The sequence below is a fragment of the Bombus vancouverensis genome, chromosome 5, assembly GCF_051014615.1.
Source record: "Bombus vancouverensis nearcticus chromosome 5, iyBomVanc1_principal, whole genome shotgun sequence".
Lineage (NCBI taxonomy): Eukaryota > Metazoa > Arthropoda > Insecta > Hymenoptera > Apidae > Bombus > Bombus vancouverensis.
Window position 1 is genome coordinate 12347098 of NC_134915.1, and position 15138 is coordinate 12362235.

At 28.2% G+C, this 15138-nt stretch overlaps 2 protein-coding genes across 4 annotated transcripts; one reads left to right on the top strand and one right to left on the bottom strand.

The window, feature by feature from the left end:
- The first annotated feature begins 73 nt into the window (after positions 1-73).
- LOC117156129 (tRNA (32-2'-O)-methyltransferase regulator THADA) lies at positions 74-7196 on the top strand. Of its 2 annotated transcripts, XM_033332887.2 has the most exons (8): positions 74-373; positions 1789-2041; positions 2146-3029; positions 3101-3863; positions 3936-4323; positions 4396-4538; positions 4627-4778; positions 4840-7196. In XM_033332887.2, exons 2-8 carry the CDS (start codon positions 1964-1966, stop codon positions 7055-7057), a joined length of 4626 nt encoding a protein of 1541 aa, XP_033188778.2. In that variant the 5' UTR covers positions 74-373; positions 1789-1963; the 3' UTR covers positions 7058-7196. The 2 variants fall into 2 exon arrangements, with proteins under 2 accessions (XP_033188778.2, XP_033188777.2); XM_033332886.2 differs by having other exon boundaries at positions 3936-4538.
- On the bottom strand, positions 7184-15028 carry CoRest (REST corepressor). 2 transcript variants are annotated; one of them, XM_033332893.2, is made up of 10 exons: positions 14780-15028; positions 14185-14253; positions 13990-14064; positions 13702-13916; positions 13438-13620; positions 12640-12750; positions 12035-12123; positions 11542-11716; positions 11102-11416; positions 7184-11036 (listed from the first exon to the last, which is right to left on the bottom strand). In XM_033332893.2, exons 1-10 carry the CDS (start codon positions 14880-14882, stop codon positions 10953-10955), a joined length of 1419 nt encoding a protein of 472 aa, XP_033188784.1. In that variant the 5' UTR covers positions 14883-15028; the 3' UTR covers positions 7184-10952. The 2 variants fall into 2 exon arrangements, with proteins under 2 accessions (XP_033188784.1, XP_033188785.1); XM_033332894.2 differs by lacking the exon at positions 12640-12750.
- Between the last annotated feature and the right edge of the window lie 110 nt (positions 15029-15138).

The window sequence follows — 15138 nt, forward strand, 5'->3', positions numbered from 1 at the left end:
AATCACAAATTAATATATGGGTATTGGCAACACTGATATCATTTCCATTTAGTAAGTAAGTACATGTGGGAATATTAAATATGGATACCCATGTGCTTTTTTATTTGTAAAATAATTGGATTAAAATTCATTTTTTATCCTAATTTAAATGATAAAGTACTATTTTTTGACTGTACACATTAAGAATAATAAATTATGCTTGCAAGGACTCTTTATTTGTGTTGAATATTCATACTATTTTACAATAAATTAAAAAAATAAGGATTATATATATCTGTAATTTAAAAAGCGAATGTAAATTCAATACAACAAAATTTTATATAATCTTGTGTTGTAGTACTCCATGGTTTATCTTAAGGAAACTAATAGACAGGTTAGTTTCTATTTTCCACTATTAGCATAAAAATAAAGTAATCTACGTTTATATGAAGGTAAAATACATAAATAATACAAATTTCAATTTACTTGTTTTATTTATGTATATATGCCTTTATAATATTAAAAACTTTATAAATTATTTAATAAAATGGAATTTATTGTCCTGAGTAACCTATAACACAAATTATATTCAATATAATAAATTAAAAAATTAAATCACTAAGTTATATCTTTGAAAGTCGTTTTTAAATTAAAAAATAAAAAAGTTCAATTTTTTCTTATGATTTTTGGTGTATAAATTACACTATAGTGCTATAAGATTATGTAATCATTTTGTTTTATTTTAAGGTTCTTATTTTTAATTTCTGTAAAAATAAGTATTTGTAACACATTTTGAATTTGTAAGTGAAAATTTATTCAATTCCGAAAAGGTTTCAGTTCTACAATATATAATATAGGTAAGTGCAAATTAATTCTTTTGAGTTGGAACATTGTAATTTCTTTTTTACTAAAAACACATAAAAATTTATTTAATAAGTTTGTAAAGCTAAAGGAAAGGAATGCATATTGATTTAAAAAAGGAAAGCATAAATATGTAATATATAATTGGATATACAAATTGGATTATTTTAGGATGTCTTTTCCAAGTAAAGAAGATCGTGCAAAATGTTGGAATCATAGAGATGAATATTGGAAGTGTCTTGATGATGGCAAAACAGAAACAGAGTGTAAAAAATTTAGAGATCAATATGAAAAGTTTTGTCCTGCACTATGGGTAAATTTTGTACTTTATTATAATAATTGAAGAATTGTAATATTATGTTTTTCACTTATGAAGTATAATAAGTAACAGTAAAGGAAATAATTTTCCTATATGTAATGCCTGTCTCTCTTTCATTAAATCTTCATGTTTATTACTTTTTACTAGGTAAAACACTTTGATCGTAAACGAGAGTACTTGAAATTCAAAGAGCAGCTAGAACAAGGGGGGTATGTTCCTGAAGAACAAAATGCAACATAAAATATAAAACTAATTTAGCAATTGTAATTTATAATTTATTACATTTGAACTAATAGCTATTAAATTGTTTCCAAATTAAGTTTTCTTATTTTTATTACTTATAATAAAACAAATGCAAGTAACAATATTGTCTTCTTATATTGTATGATGATCCTTAATCCATTATATTAAAAGCAGATCATATTTGCTTTCTCAATTATTTTACACATAGAGGCTAATTTTATGGCTGCTGGATGATATGCTTATTTACATTTAAACCAATAATTCATTATTTTTTGAATTTTTAAACTTTCTTTATGGTTTTGCAGGCATTAATTATGTTTTCTATTAATTTTTTATGTTTAAAAAACAAAATTTTAAAGAATGTTATTATTACATATTAATTGCAGGACATGCAGCCTTGATGGAGACAAAACAGACAAATCTGATGCAACTGCACAAACTTCAAAAGCAGTTTTTAATTTCCAAACAACAAATACAAACACGTATGACTAGGGTACAAAAATATATATAATATACATAATTATTAAATTGAATCTTCTGTTATTAAATTACAATAACAAAATGTGTACAAAAAATATGGAATTGAATTATGTAATCAAAGAGTTACAAACATGTGCAGAAGACACTGCTATTTTCAGAGTTAGTATTTTATGATTCTATTAATGTACAATTTCATTTAAAACGATTAATGTCTATTAGATTACTTTACATAAACATAAAGTATTTTGTTGTTGTATTTTTAGAAACTGATAAGCTTTGCTTCATCATGCAAAGAATCCTGGAATGATGAACATTTAAAACAATGGCAACCAGTTTATATACACATTATAGGAGCTTTTGCTTCGAATACAGAAATAAAAAGAGAGAGAACCTTGTTGGCTTCCCATACATTTTTTGCTTTATTGTCAATGCAATCTAATTTAGTATTTCTAAAAGAAACTTTTACAAATCTTTTGAGCTTTAAACATAATGAAGTATACATCTTCAATAAAAAGTATAATACTGTTGAATCCGGATTATTTAAACTGATTTGCGCTTATGGGTATTTACAAGTAAATTGCAGTAAAATATATTCTAATGATATTTGTTTTCTCATTTTCGATGTTATATTTGAGCATTGTATAAGATATACTAAACATTCTTATTTTGCATACAAAATATTATACATGTGGTTGCAACGAACCATAGACACAACTTTTTGGAATACATATTCTGAAGTAGAGCAGAGACTTGAAGCAATTATCTTTTCAAATTGGTGTAATGCTATCAATGACATTAGTAAGCAAAATTCGGCACTTATTTTTAACATGTACCTGAAAATCATGGAAAACAAATATAATGGATATTTGGAGTATCTGTTTAAGCATTGTGTCAATACAATTTCTTGGCAGAACGAATTAAAATATGATATACTTGCGGAAATTTGCGAAGTTTTGGACAAAATCAAAATTATTACATCTTATGACTTTTTATTTTCTTTATGTACTAGCTTAACAAAATATTATTTGCGTTCTGCTGGTACAAAAGTTTATCTTGCTATTATAAAAAAATTAAGCGAAAATGAATGGAAAGAAGCCTTTGGAGATATAATGAACTACCTCTTTCACCATTGGGAATCGCCAGAGAAGTGAGTTAAACTACCAAACTTTTACAAATAATGGAAAATTCTAGTGTCAAAATATGGATATTTAATTTCAGTGAAAATCATAATGCTCTTCAGTTACTTTACAAACATTGGCTTGAACCAGTTGTTAAAAAGTACAGAAATCTTTTACCTTATTTATGGAATTTAATCACAGATATAAGAGAACATTTTTTACGTTCACATCTCCAAAAATTGGCTTGTGAAATGCATATTGATCTTCCACAACAAGCAAGGATAGAATGTTATATAAATCATAATAAAGAAATCATAAGATTGAATGGATTTGCCATAAATTGTTATCAAATAACTAGATTATACAATGAAAATAGAGATCAGTTTTTTACAGTACAACATTTTTTATGGCACAATGCAAATAGTACAACAGTGTACATGAGAGATGGGATTGTCAAATATTTTAAAATATTTTATACTAACGTTCTAAAAATGTGTGATAATAATTCAAACAGTATACAAGATGTGTACCACATTACACATTGGTTGCATGAATTCTTTTTGGATTGTTTTGAAATTGGTTCTTGTTATCAAAGAAAAATTCTAGGCTTAAATTTGTATAGAGCCATGCTATCATTTACCAATGGCTTTGTCACAAATAAGTCCAATGTCGAAAATGTTTTGTGCATTTCATTGCTGGAAAAACATTTAATAATAACTGGAAACTGGAAATTCACAAACAGAAGGAGTTTATTTATCTTATTAAGACTTGTACTAGATTCTGCACTTGATGTCAAGCAATTAGCTGCTTCTATTATTCTTAATTATTTCAATAAAGATATTTTGTCTCATGTAGAAAAGCAGGTAAGAAATTATTCATCTTTTTCTCAACAGTTGGTTTTTCATTAAAAAAAAAAAAGGACATTATTGATTTAGATATTATTTCACACGGCATTGAAAAATTGTAATTCTTCTAAATTCTATGAAATTGAAAGTGGTGCGGCTCTTATGTCAATTTTAGTAAAATGGTTGCCTTTGAATATTTTACAAGATCATAAGGATTATAATGATCAGTTGAAATATTCGGATTTCTTGTTTAATGAAGCTACAAATCAGTTAATGCAAATGAAAGAAGATGTACTAAAGGCAATTGTTCAAAATAAACCATTTTATGGCGTGATGACTGCTTTATTAAATATTGCTTTTCAAAATGGTCAAGAAAGTTCTAATATATCTTCAGAATTTATTGAAAAAATATTGTATCTATTGGAAGATGCTACAGATTTTTTTCTATATATATTTTCTTCAAAATCCAAAAATACAGGTATATTTTATTCAATTTCATTGAAGTCTAAAATATATCTTGCCTTAGATGAAATTGTAACTGAATTTGTAGAATATTCGTCGTCGTTCGCAGAAATGGGATTAGCGATTAACGAAGCTATTAAAAATAGTGAGATAGACAACATCAATTTCGATGATTTAAGTTTAACTCCTGCACATCAGGTACTCATCTCTTGCATTTGGATGTCTTTAAAGGTAAAAGTTTTAACCTTTATCGTTTAATTTTAATAAATATATCTCTTTGTAAACAAAAGTAAGATAATAAAGCATATTTTCTATGTAGGTCTCCTGTGAAATAGCTTGTGAAATAGGTACATTAATGTATTCCGACGATACAGTTAAACGTTCCGCAAATGTTATCATTACTGTATTACTCAGATGTAGACACAAAGGTGTAGTGGAAGCAGCGGGTACAGCAATTGGACAATTAACGAGGTATAATTCATATTGATAGGATAATAGGAAAATTAAATATCTAGCGATTATGTCATTTCAGATGTTTGTGCAAAGAAGCTAAGTATTCTAATTTGCCAAAAACACATATATTGCGTATATTAGAAAATAATTTTATGGATTCTTTAAACATTACCAGAAGAGGTGCTGGATTATCAATTATGTTTCATAGAATTGTCGTTAGCGATAATCGACGAGATAGACCTCTTTTGCATTTTGCAGTACAAAAATTATTAGACCTGTTGGACAATGTTTCTGATGAGAATTTGAAGAGCATAGAATTTCAACACGATTCTCCATGGGCAAGACGTTTATATTTTCTACGGGCTTTAGTAGCTGATAAAGAAATAAACGCACAGTTAACTCCATATATGGAAAGAATTTCGCTAACTTGTTTTAAATATTTGGAATCAGAAATATGGACTATCAGAAATGCAAGTCTACAATTATTTGGTTCGATAGTTCCAAGATTAATAGGCCAAAGTTATGGGGATACCTTAGATTTTGGAAATGGTTATTCCATTAATCATTTTGTTACGCATTATCCACTACTTGCAGACTATGCCATGAAAGAATTACATAGGTTTTCATTTACCTTTACAAGGTTCTCTACTGCTCTATATTTACATTCGAATATCGTTCATATTCTTATACTCCTTTCGAAATTTTCATGTAGTGCTTGCAACTTAATTGATTATTCCTCGCAAAAATATGTATCAAAAGTAAAATACTTACTTTATATACTGATTGGAAATCCTATTTTCTATGTTAGATTCTTAGCTGCAAAGGCATATGCAGCATTAACAGACTTTTTACAAATTCAACTCGAGCTTCAGAAATTAAAATGCGATATTTCTTCATGCCAGAGTGTTAATTTAATCCATGGTTATTTGTTAACTATGAAATTTCTCAAAGAAAAATTATCCGTTGAAATTGAAAGTATAAATGTGTGTTCGAATGTTAAGCGATACGCTGATCGTGGATTAGAAAAATCTCCAGAATGGCTGCGATTTCGAAAAATATTACGAATTTGGAGTAATATGTCGAAAGGAGAATGTAGCTCACAAATATGTTACATGATTGAAATGCTATTTTTACAACTAAAAGAATTTATTTCCGATGAGATATCTAAAGAAGACATATTTATTTTTAACGGAAACAGATTTTTACTCTCTTCTGAGAAAATAAAACCAGGATTTTTCCAATTTGTAGACCTTTCTACAAAGTTATATGCTGACTATATAAACCGTACTAATAACGTTAATATTGATATTTTGCATAAAATTTTGTACTCCCCTTGTATCGATCAAAGTATTTCTTTCTTAAATCACGTGTCACATAGCATCCCAATTTTGGAAATTTTACTCAAACGTGTATTGCTGAATGAATACGGATGTAATGAACTACTTTTAAATGCAATGATAAATTACATTTTGAAAACTTTGAAGCATTGGCCGCTATTAGATATAAATGAATTAGATATTACGAAAATAGTAGAAATTTCGTTTATTGAAAAATTAGAAACTGTAAGATATTATAATTTATGGAGTTTAAAATGCATATTGATAATTTTTTCTCGAAACGAGGCAATGATAGACGAAGTACTATCCCATACACTCAAATTAAGTGTTCATGAAGAAGAACACATGAGACGAATCGCAGTTGAACTTATGGAATTCTTAGTTCATCGATTTGCAGAATTAACAAGCAAAACTAAATTAAGTATTTTACATTGCTGTTTAATTCTACTGAAAGATGAAATTACAGAGATACGCGAAATTATTGCGGAAAATTTAAGGGCGCATGTTCTACAGACAATTAATACTGAATATAATGCTTTAGGGCATGATGAACTTATATATCAAAGACTATTATCCGAAGTAATGCTCGAAAAATTAAATTTTCCTACGGATAACGATATGAATCTATTTTTCGTAAAATTGTTCACACACAGTATTAAGTATTTTGATAGTAACACGACTATTGAAAATCCTTTCTACCATGATGATAATCCTTTTTATAGAGAAGAGTCGAAGTTTCTAAATCTTTGTTTCTATTACATGAAACGAAAGGAGCACAGCCATGATAACTACTCTACAAAAGATAGTACGATAGGATGCGATAATGAAACGCATGAATCGAAATATCAACTGCAACGAGAATGTTATTTCGATGATATGAATTTAGAAACTATTTTAAATACTAAGTATGTAAATTATTTATTAATGAAACAAAAAATTGTAATACAGAATTATAGCTGATAATAATATGTAATGTACAATTTTAATGAATAAACGATAAGCAATAACGGATTACTCTTTATAACTAGATACTTATCATTTTTTTATTAGGGTGTCTCGAAATAAATGCTTTTTAGCCTATCAAAGTACACAAGAAATATTTAATATGTAGTTCTGAATAAATACATCTGTACATTTTACGGACATATGAATGTGTATACATTCACGAAGCTTGTAACTTCATATTTACATTATGCTACATTAATTGCCTTAAAATATTAGAAAATTTTGAACGATCATAGAATATATGTATATTACATACTGTGTAATTTTCATCCTTTAATATGTCCCATTGTTCATACTTTACCGTATCTACAATTAACACCCTTACACAATGTTATCAAATGTAGTAAATTTATCGTAATATTGTTCAAAATACATAATATTTCTAATCGTTAAACTAAAATTTTGTTGTCCGTGCAAGTTAAAAGTATTGTATAACGTCAATGTGCTTCATGAATTATCAGAACAACCTTACGCAAACATTCTAATAATTGGCAATATATATAGTATATATAAAATTACAAAAATTCAATTTCAAAAGTATATCTGGACATCAAGCAAGTTCATTCGTTTGAAACATCCTTTATTCGCTGACAGCCCATCATCTTTTGTTTAAATGCATTCGTAATTAAAGAAGTATTGAAGAAAGAAGTTCCTTTAGCAGGAAAAGAGAACATCCACATAGCAAAATATTTGAATGTGACTTCCTTCTTCAATCTTAAACTATGAAAGCTTATATTTAATAATATATTTGAACACTGCGCCATGCTTTCGTGTGTGAAAAAATTGCACGTACTAAAAATATGAAAACGATCAGAACATAACAGATTATTTTTCATTGAATATTTTTGAAAGTTAACTTTTCCTTACTTATTACACAAGTAAATTCAAATGCTTTTCTATGTAGGTACTATTCATTAAAAGTTTTAATATTTTACAATCATTACATTATGCTTGAATGGAATATTGTATTAAAAAAAGAACAGAAGATTTCAAATCATTTTCTATTTACTTCTAATCGTACTATATACTTTTTCATTTGAGTTTTGCAAACTATTTGTTTGACGAGATAGTCTTTGTCGGCTATTTCATCCGCCTTCGTGATATGTCACTAACGATTATAGTAAATTTCTTTGGTGATCATTTCTATTTACATCCATGTTATATAATAATTTCTACGGTGTACCTAATCTCATAATCATTTTCAAGAATACCATCTTTTGTTAAAGAAATCGTGCACACACGCTTGCGAGTGTTTTTTTTTTATTAACCGTTTGAATCCCAAGTAGCGTGATCGCGCTGTTTAGATTTTGTGTCGAAAAGTCCCAGTACATTTGAACGTTACGGACGACTAATGGTACTTTGTATTTCATTGTTATCTTCTCAATAATTGTCATTGAACAAAACTTGAAATATTTATAAACTTATAGTATGCATATATAATAATTTCATAAAAATATAATATAATTTAATAAAATTATATAATATTTCATAAAAATAACAAATATGATGAGCGCTATTGCGCCGCTTGTTTCTCTTCGCAATTGATTAAGACAAACGCTATCGCGCTCTTCGGGATTTTTCGACCCTATTTTTTCAAAGACCTCTGAGACTCAAACAGTTAACATTAAGTAGTAGACTCTACCCTAGACAAACATTAAACTAACGGTCTTATTGCTATTGCTATTAATAGTAAATGTGGATGTACACATGAAACTATAAGCAAAGTTACAGGTATATGATGTTTAAATGTTCTTTCGCAAAACAGTAAAAAATCATTGGAAGTAAGTTTATCTTGAGAATGATGTCTAATAATAATTATTTCTTCCAAACTAAATTTATATCTTTTACAATTATTATTAAAACCTAGAAAATTCACGACATAATTTCTTCTAAGATAGAATTGTGTATACGGATTAATATACATACACTTATTTGTTCGAATATTTAAGATTACACAAGCATTTCGGCAAATTTATAAAAAACACCTTTTTTTGTATAAAGATTTTGTCGAATTAAAATTATTCAATATAATTTTCTATTATACAAGTAAAATACTCCCTTTTTATAGGAGTACAAAATGTTGTGCTTTTAAATATAGGAGCACCGTCAGTTTGAAGTACAGACAATTTTAGTATACACATAATTTTGCATAATACAATAGAAATATCAGGAACCATTATTTTTTTCTTTTTGTTTTTTATACACATGGATTGAGTATGCAGCAGCAAGCCATAAAAATATATTCTTTTCAATTTGATATATTCGATTTTCAATCTCTCAAGTTTGATATTCTATAAAACTAATAAAAAAATTTCTATTGTGATGTATTTTAATAAAATATTAAATATTTTTTGTTAAAATGTGAATGAAATTGTATTATTTCCTTGAGCATTATTCTTTTAATAATATATCATTCAACGCGATCATTGATTTCATTTTTACGTAAAATAACTTGGCAATGATTGCATTAAATTTTTGCTAGTACCTTCACAAATGATGTGAATCATAATATACGTGCGAATGATTTGAACAGTATGAAATTGTTACAGTTTCAAGTGTTCATAATCAATTATATGAAAAATTTAAAAGTTGGAAGAATTTCTCTTGTTCTCCAAATTTTTATTTACTTTAATAAAGAATGGAAGATTGTCTAATTCTCGCTAAATTTCAATGTTATACTTTGAATACATATTATATAAATAGGAAGCAGTGGGGAAAGAAGAGAAATATCTTCTCAATTTTTAAAATTGAATATTTTTAAATTTTACTGTTCTTTCCTTCATTTTCATACGCCCAAAAATGCATAGGCACAAGACAAGAATTCTTTTCCGATTTATAGAATTACAAAATAATCATGAAAACTGTTTAAGAACATTTTACATAAATGGAATATAAATAAGTGATTGCTCTCTATATTTTGTTCTTATCTATATATTCTTTTTACTCTAAGTTTCGTAACATAGATCATGTATATTTTTTATAAACATTTTATAAAAAATTAAATATACAGGATATAAGTCGACATAAAGTGCATGCAAAACTTGAAATTAATACAAACACAGCTTCATTGTAGCGACAAATCGTTAGAATAATATCTAGTTAATATTTGAGCATAGATAAAAAATCGTTGAAGACCGTTGATTATTCGCATATGAAATCGAAGTTACTGAACCATACCTGACTTTCTGAATGTTGTAAACTATAGCATTTTTTCAATATGTTTACAATTGCATCAATCTTTCATTCATTTATTAATGTTTGAATCTTTCTTCGTTTAAAGTGAATAATTTTGTTTTTTAAATTACTTTCATTTAAAATGGGACTTCGATGTCCCTTATGTATATCTACAAATATTATATGCTACATAATACAGTTGATTTATTTGAAAGAAACTTATTATGCATCCATGATTATGTACAATGGATGTTGCAGACATACTTATTATTCACACTTGGATGTATTCATCTTTAATCTAATTTATCTATGCTTAGAATTATATACTAGATGTCTTTAATAGAATTACGTTTCTTCCATATTGCTTAATAAAATCCATATTAGACATACGCAAAACTAAGTTTAGCTAAATAAATTCACATATTTTTGTTCCTATTAATTTATTCCTATTCCTTTCTATGAATTATTGATTCACGGATAAGTTCAATGAAAACTGTTGCTTGTAGTTGATGTTTCTAATGCAGTATTGCATTAGTATTGCATAACGTAGTAAAATTAAAAATAAAAATTGCAAACTGACTTATGAACAAATACCTTTTACAGAATATTATCGATGATCAAAGTGCCTGTGATTATTCTTTTCGCGTTTGCCGGTATTCAAAAGTATAGTCATTTGTTATTTAGCAGTTTGTCCAAGACCTACGGATGATTTCGTTTTTTGAGATGACTCTGCTGTTTCATTAGGCTGATCCACATCCATCTGAAACATTGATATCCAATAATATCTACTAATAACGTAAGCAGAATAAGTTGTAAATATTTTACCTTTTCTTCTTTTTCATCGTCAATTAATATTGGACCATTTTCAGCTTCATATTCTTTCAAGACAGCATCTAAATTATACCTTCGTCGATAATTTACAAAGAATGACCGCAAATGAGCTTCTGTTTTAGTTCCGATTACATCAGCAATCGCAGAAAAATCTTTCCCATATTTTCGGACACCTTGAACGGCCAAGAGCAATTCATCATTTGTCCAACGAGCATTTATACGGCTGGATACTTCCGGTGGTCGTAAATCATCAATACCATCAGTTGTTTTACGTTTCAATGCGCTTACTTGCTGTTTGTTTGATTGTATCTGTGTATTAAAATTAAAAATTTTATTCAGCTAACTCAGATTTTCTTAATCGAACAATAAATTATATAGATTTTCCATATAAAAATGTATCCACACGTTTCATATTATTTTATTGTAAAACGTACTTGGCGTTTTAGGCTAACAATTTCGGTGTCAATCGCTTGTAAACTGTTGTTTGCTTGATTGGGTTGACCAGCCAATGCTGCTAAATCATCGTGATTAACAACGAGACCGCGAGGTGGTTTTCTTTTATTTGTTCGACCTGGCATGGAACTTAATGGTCTTGCTACACCAGTTCGCCTAAATCATTTAAATAAATTTGTAATGTATACTTCTAATATTTTCTTATCAGTGATATATCTGATCTACAATTACTTTGTTCTTGGAACTTCCTTTAAAATTAACTAACATAAATAAGAATGCTCATGCATTCTTATGAAAGTATATTTTAAAAAGTTTTGTGATACATGTATTATTACTTTACTCATTAAATATATAAAATTAATTTCCTATAATTCTTTAATTCATGATGAAATATATGCATGAACATTCTAATTTTAAGAAAAGTTCTAATAGTTTCTCAATTATTGAAATTTTATTTAACTTGCGCTCACTGACCTCCAGTGCAGATAGCAGCTGTGACACGCATGTCCTTTCGGCGTCGCACGAACACTATGACAAGCAACGCCACAGTTGCTACACGAGCCCTACAACACATAATACCCTTTTAAAATATATTCTGACAATCCCCCCACCCTTTCCATCCGTTAATATTTATCTAACATGTAACTAAACTAATCTTTAGAAATTTTTTATTACGAAAAGAATGAAATATATACATGAGAGTATTTAAAATTCTATCTAGAAACGTTAATTCGGCCCGCCATAAAAAATTAGAAGCTCCGAACTTTTTATAGTTTTATTATTTTAGTCAAACTTTTAAGTAATAAAAAGCCAATAATTTCTTTCGAATTAATAAGTTCATGAGATATTTAGATCTCCCTTGTATTAGATAATTTTTGGGCTTCAACATTTTTTCCTCAGTAAGGTTTCAGCCTATCAATTCTACTATGTAGATTACTTTCGCAAAATTTTGTTCTTTTTGATAAATAAAAAAAAAAATATGTAGGGCAGAGAAATAATAAATACGGGACGGTAAAAATAATAGCAAAATATAATAAGCATACTATGCTATGCAACAGGGTAAGGTTTAGGCTGAGTACCTGAACCTGAGGGGCGTTTTCCGAGTCGGATGGGGCTTTGGCGTCAGTGCCTTGGCTTCCTGGCACAGCTTGGTTCTTTCCACGACGTATTCCGCGGTGGATCGTCCATTTCTAGAACGTTCCACATTTACGTTCATACACGATGCAACGATAATTTAACTAGCTTTAGTCTTGTATTACTGATGTTATATAGATCTTTTTAATAGTTCAGAAAATTATTAAGATACAAAAAATAGAAGTTTAATATTAATGTATCTAAGTTGCATTTTTTTATATTATATTAGTTCATTCCATATTCGTCTCTTAACTCATAGTTCTGATAATTTTTACCAATTGTAGATCAGTGTTTTTATCATTTTCGTATTATTCACCGCATGGAATACGTTACCGTGTGGATACATTTTTTAGACGCATATTACTGCATATTAGATATGTACGATTTTGAGCCAGTGCCATGGCATTAAAATGCAGCAAGAGGAGAACACTACCACACGCAATAGCACAAACGTTAATTTACTTAACATAACGTGATAAAAAAAGATAGCAAAATTAAAATGGAAACAAAAAGCTTTAACTTTGTTTGTAAAAAAAGTTAACAAGCAACGAAAATAAATTTGTTATTCTAATTAATAAAACACAATTTTATATTTGTAATTACTAAAATATTTAAAAACTGATATTTTATGATATTTTATAATATGAAATATTATTCTAGATAGAAAGAGAGAGAGAAAATTTATTCTTTTTCATGGACATCAAGTGCATGCATTTGTTAAATATCTGAAAAATATGTCTTACTTTTTCTTCTGATTCACTGTCTGTATTGGAACCTAATTCACTCCCATTTTCACTACCATTTTCTCCTTCTTTCCCACCACTCGTTAGTTTCCTTGCTTGTCTATCCATTAGTGATGTTCTAGTCCGTGTCTTTTTCCAGCTATAATAATATTTAACAAGGCTGGCAATAGATTTATCTGGTAACTGTAAATATAAGACAAAAAAATTACCAATTTTTTATATAATTCTTGTATTTTTTAATTTTTAATTCAGGAAAGATTCTACCATTTGACGAATTCGATGGAAGCTTTTCCCATGAAACTGAAATGCTTGTTCAAAAAGAACTTTGTCCTCTACTGTCCATTCATCAGGGAATGGTGTAAAATTCGCTAAATCTAATACAGCACGCTCTAAGTTATGTTTGTGCCAAAATAACATTCCTAATGCTTGTTCTCCATTATAGCCATACTTTTCCTTTGCTAATATGATATATTCATCCACTATAAAGAAAAGAGAAATTTGTATGATATATGTATTATAAAAAATCAAATGAATAAAACAGTTGATATTTACATTTTTGATCAGGTATATCAGTAGTAGGAGACCATACCAATAATGCTCTATCAGGACACTGATCTAATCGGCGTTCTAAAATATAAAATATATAATTATGAAAGTAAAAATATGAATTTGAAAGAAACTTTTTTTTAAATTACAATGTATATGTAAAAAGAACCTGAAATTAATAATTCTGTTTAAATAACATACCACTGACTGGAACAAATTCTGGAACAATAACTTGATAATCCCTCCCAACACGGATTTTCTCTGCTGGAACTTAAAGAAATTATAATTTTTTAAAAATATAGAAATTTCAAATTAATGGAAAAATATAAGTGAACTTATTGTATAGTTTGTTAAAACATGAAGTTCCAAAAATGTTTTTTTAATTTATATTTTATTGATAATATACAGTAATAGCTACAAATTATTTTAATACACAATTACATATATAAAGACTCAATTATACTTCATTTAGTTCGATTAAAAAAAATAATATATTATTACAACGATATATAGAAATAAAAGTTCAATAATACCGAAAAAGTGAATTAAAATTGTTTCATAGAGATATTCACAGGAATTGGCTGAAAATGGGAGAAGCTTAAAAAGAGGAAAAGTGGGGCGCGCTGTTTGAAGATCCTTACGGATTTTCGCGTTCGATCAATATAAAAGTATGCAAACTTCCAAAGGAGAATATATTCTTAGAGTTATTGTATATTTATGATATATCGATTGAAATAAGGATTAAGAAGATCACGCTAATTATAATACTAATTGAAGTGCAATATGAAATTAGTACCTCCGTCTTCTTCGCTCGAAGATTCCGTCTGTCCATTAGGGCTGGGGCCCCTCGATCTGCGCCCATTTCTAACATTTTCTGAGTTTCTCTCTGCCAGAACCATCCTCCAACTTTTCTTCGATTTACTTTGTATCAAATTATTACCCTAGCAAAGAGATTTTTGTACGGAAAATCAGCAAAACCTGCGTTGCAGGCGATAGCTTGAAACTACACCGTGTTCGGTAGAATTCGACTCACGCTTCGTGCGACCGTAGCGAAAGTAAAATGGCTGCTTATGAAAGTGATCCGATTGGTCAACGATTTACTAAGTAAAGATGGCAACGTATATTTTCAATGTATTTCGAAATGAATCGTATTTA

What these genes read in the sequence shown, in the direction of transcription:
- LOC117156129 (XM_033332886.2), top strand. Translation starts at nt 1,964, where the DNA reads ATGTGTACAAAAAATATGGAATTGAATTATGTAATCAAAGAGTTACAA. An exon ending in CATTGGGAATCGCCAGAGAA is followed by an intron (nt 3,030 to 3,100) that starts GTGAGTTAAACT and finishes ATTTAATTTCAG; the next exon opens with TGAAAATCATAATGCTCTTC. An exon ending in TGTCTCATGTAGAAAAGCAG is followed by an intron (nt 3,864 to 3,935) that starts GTAAGAAATTAT and finishes TTATTGATTTAG; the next exon opens with ATATTATTTCACACGGCATT.
- CoRest (XM_033332893.2), bottom strand. Translation starts at nt 14,882, where the DNA reads ATGGTTCTGGCAGAGAGAAACTCAGAAAATGTTAGAAATGGGCGCAGA. An exon ending in AGAATTTGTTCCAGTCAGTG is followed by an intron (nt 14,065 to 14,184) that starts GTATGTTATTTA and finishes TTTATATTTTAG; the next exon opens with AACGCCGATTAGATCAGTGT. An exon ending in AAAACGCCCCTCAGGTTCAG is followed by an intron (nt 12,124 to 12,639) that starts GTACTCAGCCTA and finishes TATGTGTTGTAG; the next exon opens with GGCTCGTGTAGCAACTGTGG.